The sequence below is a fragment of the Pan paniscus genome, chromosome 6, assembly GCF_029289425.2.
Source record: "Pan paniscus chromosome 6, NHGRI_mPanPan1-v2.0_pri, whole genome shotgun sequence".
Classification (NCBI taxonomy): domain Eukaryota; kingdom Metazoa; phylum Chordata; class Mammalia; order Primates; family Hominidae; genus Pan; species Pan paniscus.
In genome coordinates, this window is record NC_073255.2 from 117,305,762 (window position 1) to 117,315,419 (window position 9,658).

The window sequence follows — 9,658 nt, forward strand, 5'->3', positions numbered from 1 at the left end:
GGGTCTCGCTATGTTTCACATACTGGTCTTGAACTCCTGGGCTCGAGTGATCTGCCTGCCTCAGCCTCCCAAAGTGCTGGGATTACAGGCGTGAGCCACCACGCCTGGCCCCGCGCATCACTTTGGAGTGCTTCAGTGTTTGGAGCTCTTTCAATCACTCGGATTTGAGGCTAACGAGGGTGACCCGGAAGCAGCGAGTTGTGCAGCTGGCTGCATTATGTCCGCGGTTGGTTTCTGTCCACGTCCACCTTCTCCCTGAAACCCACTTCTCCCTCCAGCGTGGGCATTGCCTCTCAGGCCCGAGCTGGTTCCTTCTGTCCAGGAGCCATGATCCTGGTGACATCTCAGCCATCCTAAATAGCCCTTCAAAATAACAGCCTCAGATGTGTCTTCTGGTAGCAACAAACTTGCCTTGAGCCCTGCTTAGAGAATGCGTGGCCTCAGCTGTCCTGAGTGGCCTGCGTGGAGAAGCGGGAGCCCGGGTGGAGTCAGTAGGGCTGGCACGGAGTCTGGCAGAGATGTTGTGCTCCCTGCTGGAAGGAGTCCCCAGGGTCCCCGCTCAGGTCTGCACTTCCAGGTTTCCCGGGAAGCAGCTCTGTGGGTCAGCGTGAGGCTGGCTGTGGTCCTGTGCAGGGAGCCCGGCAGGAGGCTGGAATCCTGCAGGGAGCCAGGGAGTGCAGGGTATGCTTCATGCTTTCAAAGCACTGTTGTTGGAGGAGACATTAATTATTTCAGCATCCCATCAGGCGTGGCCTGCTGGCTTATCAATGAGAGCTGTGGCTTGTTTTGTGGAGGTGGCATAAGCTGAGAAGAAATAGGACCCAAGCTTCCCAGCTCCCCAAGTGCTGTCCCTGTCATTGTGCAATGTAGCATGTTCCCCCCGATGCCTTGCCCATAGCAGCACTGGGGCAGCACTGGGATGGGGCAGTGGCCTCCCATCTGTCCCCAGAGGCAGCAGCTGGCTCTCCTGGGCAGGCTCTTAAGGCACTGCTATACAAGTGGCCTGAGGGTCGCTCCTTCCTTGCTGACAGCCCTGGTGCAGGACGCACTGTCTGCAGCTTCTGTCACCTGCACCACAGACATTGGGTTGAGGGCCCCCTTTCCAGGCACTGGAGGGACAATGGTGAAGAGGTCCTTGCCCTGTGAAGCCTTCACTCTTGTGGTCCAGGGAAAGAGGTAGCTGATAGGCCATGAGACGAACAGAGAAGAAATTGCTTGTGACAAGTGCTTTGAAGGAAGGAAACCGTGACCAGAACCTTCTCTAGGCTGAGTGGTCAAGGATGAGGGGATTCCTGAGCTGGAAGCGGAAGACTAAGAAGGGGCTGGTCCTGGTACAGGGGGACCCATGTGGCTGGGGGGTGGCAGAGGCTGAGCCTGCGGAGGGGCCTGGGGAAGGAGTTTGCATTTCCTCTGGATCTTGAGCACAGTTGTAAACATGGATTGGAGAAGGTGAGCCTGGAAGCGGGCAACTACTCAGGAAGGCGGTTCTTGGTGCTGGTGGTCCCTGGGGCCCGCTGCTTTGGAGAGGGCCAGGTCCACAAGTGCTTCCCCTACCCTTGTCCCAGCTCTTAGATGTGAAGAGCCAATCAGAATGGAACTTCCTGGTCTCAATGGGTGCATTTCCATCACAGCTCCGCTGCACAGGAAGCTGGGGCTCAGCAACACTCTTCCCTGGCTCTCAGGGCTCGTCAGGCCAAAACTGGACACCAGAACCTCTTTTCCTTGGATGAAGCCAAGGTGGGCCTGGCCCCAGCCTTCCCAGTGGTCTCACGTCTGAGTTTCCCTGCAGGGGAGTGCAGCAACAAGGAATGTCCCTTCCTGCACATCGACCCCGAGTCCAAGATCAAGGACTGTCCTTGGTATGACCGCGGCTTCTGCAAGCACGGTAGGTGCCAGGGTGGGCTGGGCCCCGGGCAAGAAGCCAGTCCTCCCTTCTCTGCCCACGACCCTGGAGGCTGCCAGCTGGTCTACCTGGGACATCTCCCCCTACCTGTCCCAGCAAAACCTGACATTCTGCAGCTAGCGGCTTTCTCACACTCCTCATCTCCCTTGACTCTCCCAAGAATGCTGGGTGGGTGGTGGTCCACCCGCATTTTTGATAAGGAGGCCAGTGTTGGGAGGTGAGGTCCCTGCCCCGTCTCCCATGAATGGGGGACAGCCAGCATTTGAAACCATGCTCCAGCTCTCTAACTGGTAGAGGGGACATCTAAGTGACCGGACACTTGGCTCTGCAGGTCCCCTCTGCAGGCACCGGCACACACGGAGAGTCATCTGTGTGAATTACCTCGTGGGATTCTGCCCGGAGGGGCCCTCGTGTAAATTCATGCAGTGAGTAGCCAGCCGCTCCGCCCTCTACCCCAGCTCCCAGCCCAGGCCCTGCTGCCCTCCGTATCTTCCCTGGGCCAACTGGGCCTTGGTCACTAGGTGATGTCAGTACCAGGGCCAAGGGTGGGGGCAGGAGATGGGGAAGTAATCCCTGCTTATGGCCACCAATGCTTCCTGAGCCCACAGGTGGCTCTGCCTAGACCAGCAGCTGATCTTTCTTGGGTCATGGGCCATCTGGTAATGTAATGGAAGCTGTGGGATACAGACAAACATGTAGCCTTGCATATCATTTAGGGAATTTGGGGACTTCCAGTTAAGAACCTGTGCCCTAAAGGAAGGAATTTCAGAGCCTCCCATGTGGAGGCTCAGGAAACCCTGAGCTTGGGGTTTCACATAGAATAAGTAGTCGTCTAACAGTGAGGGTAGGAGAGAATGCACCCATTTCACACAGCAGCACACTGAGGCACAGGGCTCAGTCCCTGGCCAAGGGCACATGGTAGCAGGTGGTGGCACCTGGTCAAAGGCAAGTCTGGGCTGGGTGTGGTGGCTCACGCCTGTAATCCCATAACTTTGGGAGGCCGAGGAAGGCGGATCACGAGGTCAGGAGTTCGAGACTAGCCTGGCCAATATGGTGAAACCCCGTCTCTACTAAAAATACAAAAATTAGCCAGGCGTAGTGGCGCGTGCCTGTAGTCCCAGCTACTTGGGAGGCTGAGGCAAAAGAATCACTTGAACCCAGGAGGTGGAAGTTGCAGTGAGCCAACATCGTGCCACTGCACTCCAGCCTGGGTGACAGAGCAAGACTCCATCTCTAAATAAATAAAATAAATAAATAGCAAGTCTGTGAGCCTCCGAAGACGGGTTTTAATTCTTGCTCTGTGGGGTTAGCACTCCTCTTGTGGCTCCATTTTCTTGTCCTTGGAGCCCAGTGCCCATCTGTCACTTTGGTTGTGGACCTGGGCTTCTGCCTGGGGTGGCACTGGGGCCGCAGACAAGCCTCCCCTCCTCCCAGCTGCCTCGCCCACACTGCTGAACCTATAGCAGGATAACAGTCTCCAGGTCTGTGGGGACCCTGGTCCCTGCTTCTCACTGCAGGGAAGTGGCCGGTGCTGTCACTGGGTCTCACTCCCTGAATGAGAGTGCAGGCACCTGCAGGTGGCTCAGGGGCAGACCGTTACCAAGTGATGGGAGGAGGGGCTGACGCCAGAGTAAGACCCTGCGGGGAGGGGGCCTTCCCTGTGTACAGCTCCTGTGGCGCAGCAGGCATGCACCAGCACAGCCTTTGTCATTTCCGAGAAGCACTGGCCATGAGTCTCCCAGCTCGGTGTAGGCAGGGTTGGGTCTGAGCCCAGGCAAGTCAGTTCTGTTCTCCCCCCCACTCCTGTGGCCTCCCAGGAGCAGAGCTGAGTGCCAGCCACCACCCCATCCATGCAGCTTGTGTCAGTCACTTTGTGCTGGGGCAGCTGAGTGTGATTTTCCTAGGGCTGGAATTTAAGAGCATGGCCTGGCTTCTCTTCTCATCCCCTGACCCCACTCCTTCTCTTGTTCTCATCCCCTCTGGCTGCTGGTGACCAGCCCTCGATTTGAACTGCCCATGGGAACCACCGAGCAGCCCCCACTGCCGCAGCAGACACAGCCTCCAGCAAAGGTACCGTGCCTGGCCTTCCTCGGTAGGAAGGAAGTGCCTTTTCTACAGCGAGAACCTCAGTGTCCCCCAGGGGTGTGGTCTGCCTTAGACCCCGCTGGACAACTTGGGAGAGGAGGGGAGTCTCCCAAGTTCCCGCAGAAAAGTCAGGAACAAAGCCGTGTGTATCTCCCTCGAGACACCGAGGGCCTCTTGCCCTAGAACCTCAGCAAGGCCAAGCGCAGCAGCAGACACAGTCCAGGCGCCGTGCAACTGGCCACCCGTTGTGAGATGGGGCTGCCTGGTTCAGCAGCGTCTGCCCCCGGGGCTGGCATGGAGGGCGGCCTGGGCACCGTGTCTGCTGCTCTTGCTCCTGGGTCAGACCCTTTATTTTGCAAATAGGGAAACTGAGACTACCAGAGGGAGGGACCTGCCTGAGGTGACACCACTGGGCAGGAGCAGGTGTGGCAGCAGAACTGACCACTCTGGCCAGCACCGCCCCTGCTCCTGTGGAGTGGAGGTTGGGAGGAGGCACGAGAACAGGCCCGGCTGGCTCCAGTTTTCTAGATGAGGGGCCCCACAGCCAAGCAGCTGGTCCGTCCCCTCAAGCACAAGGAGAGGGGGAAATGCTGTAGACACATGGGGATCTGCAGCAGCCTCTCAATGCCAAGGGCACCCTGAGTTTGGTTATGGGAGTCGGGAGTTGAGCCAAGAGGAAGGGCTGGCATCAAGGCAGGGCGGGCATCAGGCAGGGTTCCCAACAGGCCCATCAAGCGCAACCACCTCCTGAGCCCAATGCCTCACCTCCTACCCTGCTGGGCTCTGGACTGGCTGCCAAAGCCCCACCAGCCCCGCTCAGTGCTAGAGGCTGAACAGCCAGGAGAGGATGCGGAGGATGTGGCTGCGTGGAGGCGCCAATCACATTGAACTCTTGATGGGGAAAGCCGGGAATTCCAGGTGTAGGTGCAGCCGTGCCAACCTGGGGGTTTTCTAGCTCGGGTTCTGCACTTACGGGCCAGAGCCAGGAGCCCACCTGGTGGGGAGGAGGCCCTGCTGTGGAATCCCTACCCCAGGAGCCCTGGCCCTCCTCCTGGTGGGGCTCCCTAGAGGAGGGTCCTCTCAGCCCGAGAACGCAGCTCAGTGTGTCAGGCTCCAACTGTTTTTCTGTGACTTGCTCGCCGTGTAGGCTGCTAAACATCTGGCTGAACCAAGCGTTCATCCTGACCTGAAGCCAGAACCTCAGAAACCAAAGTAAGGCCTGATCATGCCCTCGCCCCACTGCCCCAGAGACCTCCTCTTGTCTCTTTGATGTTTTGTTTTCTATTTTATTTTTCGTTTTTGTGTGTCTGCATGGTGTTTTTAGGGCAGTGGCTTCTGCCATCATCACATGTTTCTCTGCTGCCCACTGTCCTGAGCTGGGCCGTCGTGGAAGCCCTGCTTCCTGCCGTTTGCGGGACGAGTCCCGCCCTCTTTTTTCCTGTCCCCATCGGTAGTCTGCGTGCACGTGTTTTCCACAGTAAAACCGTGTTGTGTAACTCTTTCCAGCAAAGTAACAATCCGCCATTACAAAGGTCGTCCTCCTTGATCCAGTTAACGAGTCAGAACTCTTCTCCCAATCAGCAGAGAACCCCGCAGGTCATCGGGGTCATGCAGAGTCAAAACAGCAGCGTGGGCAACCGGGGACCCCGGCCACTGGAGCAGGTCACCTGTTACAAGGTGAGTCCCTGGGCTGGGGGACAGGGTGGGGTCTTCCCTTACTGTCAGTGGCCATTCCCTCATGCCCCATATGTTTGGTGAAATGAGAAAAATGAAAACATTCATTTTTGCTGATTGTAAGCATAAAGTTACAGTCTAGTTACCATCCACTGTGGTGGGCTAGAGACTGTCCTATTTCCTACCACACTGCACTGAGGCACGGTAAAGGATGGTGAGAACGCCTGCCTAGTGAATGGACGGGGCCTGCAGGCAAGTGAGGGAAGTCCCCAAGAGGCCGGGAACAAAATAGAAACACTGATCCAGGGAAGGGTGAGCCCTTGGAGCCGCTGGCTGTCCTGGGGGCATCCTTGGATCCTGCAGGGCACACCCGAGAAAACAGGACACTGGGTTACAGCACCCCTGTCCCCATCCCCTCCCCCAGTACATAAAATGGGACTCAGGAAGGGTGAGCTTCAAGAAACCTCCTCGAAAACTGTCCTGTTCACTCCTGGCTCTGTGGGAAGTGGGGAAAGGGGAGGAAAATCTCTTGATAGTTTGACGTTATTAATGGGCCCTTATGTGAGTCTAGGCCTGTATTCATGTCCTTGGTTAAGGCTGGAAAGTTACAAACTAAGTTTTCTAATCTAAAATCGCCCCAGGATTGGAGTGTCCCTGGCACCTGGCAGGAGCAACCCCAGTACTCTTTGAAGAGTATGTTCTCAACCCAAGGCGCACACAATTCCTACAGCTGGAGTTCTGAAGAATGAGTCCAGATTAAAAATCACAAAACAGGCTGGGTGTGGTGGTGCACGCCTGTAGTCCCAGCTACTGGGGAGGCTTAGATGGGAGGATTGCTTGGGCCCAGGAGGTCAAGCCTGCGGTGAGCTATGACTGCACCACTGCACTCCAGCCTGGGCGACAGACTGAGACTCTTTGTCTCCAAAAAAATAAAAGAGCATGGAAGTGGGGCACTGTGTAGAGCAGACTTAGCTGTTATCTTGCCACCCTCCAGGCCTGTTAAGCGGGGCCACTTCTGTGCAGCAAGCGCCCTTAAGTCCTGGAGCCTTAGAAAAGGTAGGGCTGGACCGCCCCTGTCCACAGCCTGTCACCCCATTAATGTCAGAGACACTTCATGAAAGTCCTGGATTCCCCAGGGTCAGCTGTGGGGTCCGACAGACATGCCAGATGCCGTGAGCAGGGTGTGTGGTCCCTCCCCCAGCCATCATGTTAGCCCTACAGCCCATCGGCAGCCTCTCCATACAGAGTCACACCTGCAGATCAGACAAAGTTGAAAACACAGGGACAGCTGGGTGCGGTGGCTCACGCCTGTAATCCCAGCACTTTGGGAGGCCAAGGGGAGCAGGTCACAAGGTCAGGAGTTCAAGACCATCCTGGCCAACATGGAAGAAAGAAAACAGGAATTGCAGAGCCAGGGAATAGAGCTGGCAAGAGTGTTGGGTGCCAACTGGGCAGAGCCCCTCAGGGCAGCAGGGACTCAGGGGTGGGTGTCAGTACAGAGTCAGTGCCCCCAGCTGCCTCCTGACCCTTTTGTTCAGTGCTTGAGGCTGCCGTTTTAGGAGTCATAGAGTAAAGAGAAGCTATGGAAGGGCCTGGATAATCAGGACTGGGATGAGGCAGGGTCAGGGCTGGATTTGTCATGTGGCTCTGCAGGCTCCCCTTACCCAAGTCTAAGCATCGTCCCATCTCTCTGATCCTGTAATCAAAACCTGTCCCCAAGGTAGCTTAGGTGTGTCACAGCCACGAGGGAAAACGTTGGGTACAGTCCACCCTCTGTCCCCAGCAGTGGCTCCCCAAGGGAGGGGAGGCTGGGACACTTCTGATGCTGTTCCCTCCCATCTCCTGCCAGGGAACCCCAGACCTTGGCTCAGAGGTAAGTGACTGGCCTGTGGTGCAGAGGGGCTTGGTCCCCAGACGGGGTGGCGGAGCTCAGGTGCCACGGGCTTCTCTTTGTCCTGCTACCCACTTGGGAGTCCCTCCCTGGGCAGGCCATGTGTCCAGGTGGGAGAGTTGTGGGCCTGAAAGAGCTCCCTGCAGGGTGCTAGCAGGTCGCCTTCTGGCGGCCTTGTTCTCCCTTGCATCTGCGGAGTTGCTGGCTAGTTTCTGCACCACTGCACTTTGCATCCTGAGCTCCCTCACCCTCTAATTTGAAAGAAACTCTGTACCACTGAGAATTTCAGAGTCATGTCCCGACTGGGGACTTGGTGGATGATTTGGGATTTGGTGGGCACTCCCTTAGTTGAAAACTGCATTTGAACAGTGTTGTTGTCTGTCTCTCCTCTTCCCCCACTTCCTGCTGTTCCCAGTGTGGCGAGAAAGGACACTACGCCAACAGATGCACCAAAGGGCACTTGGCCTTTCTCAGTGGACAGTGACAGCAGCTGGAGCCAGCTCCGAGCAGCCCGGGGGCCCCGCTGTTGGGAGTGTGCATTTAACTGTTTCATGCGCTTGTTGGCGCGACTGTGGCTCGAGCTGGCCCGCAGACACGTGGGTTTCATCACTCTGAGGGGCCACGTCTGTTAGTTTCCTATCATTTTGCCGTAGTATTTTTTGAAAAAGGGACATGTGTCCCGTGGGTCCCTGCAGTCGACATCATGTTTGGCTGGGCATCGATGCCTCCTTTCTGGGACTCCCGGCACAACTCCCCTCATCCAGGGAGGGAGGCAGCTGCTGGGGAGGGGCTTGGCTAGGTAGGTCTGTGTGGCGGTGGTCATTCCCCTCATTAAACACCAGTTCTTGGTGATGCCAGGGGCTGGTAGGTCATTCAAAACTGTGGCCAGCTCACGCCTGTTTCCTCCCTCCCTGCCCTGCTGAATCCTAAAGCTGTGCCTATATCTGTGATTTGAATGAGGGAGCCCTTTGGGGCAAATTCAGGTGCCCCCATTGCCTCAGGCTGGCCCTGGTCCCAGGTGGCAGCGGTTGAGGAGGGGTACAGGGCTCTCAAGCCTGAGGTTCTCTTCTCTGGGCTTAATTTTCTCTTGGGGTACGTGCCTGACAGTGTTTAAGGTGTCCGTTGAACTGGAGTTGCAGACTTTTAAATAGATGACCCCTTCAGATCATCTGTGCCTACCTCCTGCCCATCAGGCGTCTACACTGTCACTCAGACACCTGTGGCATGTGGAGGAGACTGCCCTGTCCTGAGCCTGGAAAATGTGAAACTGTCTCCTGCACCCTGCTGGGCATGTGGGCCTGGCCGTGTTCAATTGCAAGAACAATTTTTATGAAATGGATTAAAGCTTGTTTTTTAAGCCATGTCTCATTAATTAAGGGTCTCATGCCAACCCTTTTACACTGGCTGCAATCACGGCGTAGCTTTCTTGTCCCTTTCAACAAATGTCAGCCTCACAAAGGGAAGTGCAGCTGCCCAGAAGGCCTGCAAGCAGCTGGTCAAGTCTGGGAGTCTGACCTGTGGAGCCAGCAGGCAGGTCCTCCACCTCAGCTCAGATGTCTGGTGGCACCTATTTCTGGGGCACAGTATCCCACCCCCAATGAGGCTCTGATGAAGAGGAAGCAGGGAGGGGCCGCCATAGCCCCTCACTTTTCCCCATCACCCCCAACCCACTAAGCCTTCTGTTAGAGAAGCCGCCTCAGCCGGAGGGCCACAATCCCTGCAGCCTGGGCGTGAGTGCTGCCTGAGGTCTCTCCAGACAGTGCCGGGTCACCTCACCCTGTAGCCCTTGATGCCCCAGGGTGATGCAGAAACACAGGATGCGGGCCATCCGAAAATCCCTGCCTGGAGCCACAGGACAGCCGGGGTGGGGTCTGGCACTCTCAGGTACGCAAGCCTTTGTGTTACACCATAAAGGGCCAGCCAACTAAAGGCCAGAATGTCTGCGAATGCACCTGTCCACAGCACTCATGGCAAGGGACGGACTTCGGCACTGCTGCTTCGGGAAGGTCTGGATGACACCCTGCCCTCCAGGGAGCTGGGACACGACCAGAGTGGTGGTCTGGGAAGTCCACAAAGGCCTTCACCGGTCAACGGCCTGGAAAGAC

At 56.8% G+C, this 9,658-nt stretch overlaps 1 protein-coding gene across 10 annotated transcripts in view; it reads left to right on the forward strand.

Annotated features, from left to right (window-relative positions):
- CPSF4 (cleavage and polyadenylation specific factor 4) overlaps positions 1–8,910 on the forward strand; it is an 18,336-nt gene extending 9,426 nt beyond the window's left edge. For 2 of the 10 annotated variants that reach the window (XM_063605989.1, XM_063605991.1), the window contains exons 4-9: positions 1,790–1,885; positions 2,235–2,328; positions 3,901–3,973; positions 5,136–5,200; positions 5,570–5,665; positions 7,969–8,910. In XM_063605989.1, coding sequence (XP_063462059.1) covers positions 1,790–1,885; positions 2,235–2,328; positions 3,901–3,973; positions 5,136–5,200; positions 5,570–5,665; positions 7,969–8,185 — 641 coding nt within the window. In that variant the 3' untranslated portion in view covers positions 8,186–8,910. Of the gene's footprint in view, positions 1–1,789; positions 1,886–2,234; positions 2,329–3,900; positions 3,974–5,135; positions 5,201–5,494; positions 5,666–7,968 lie in introns of all 10 variants that reach the window. The other 8 variants (XM_003815713.4, XM_063605992.1, XM_003815712.5 and 5 more) reach the window with 5 other exon arrangements.
- Positions 8,911–9,658: the final 748 nt, after the last annotated feature.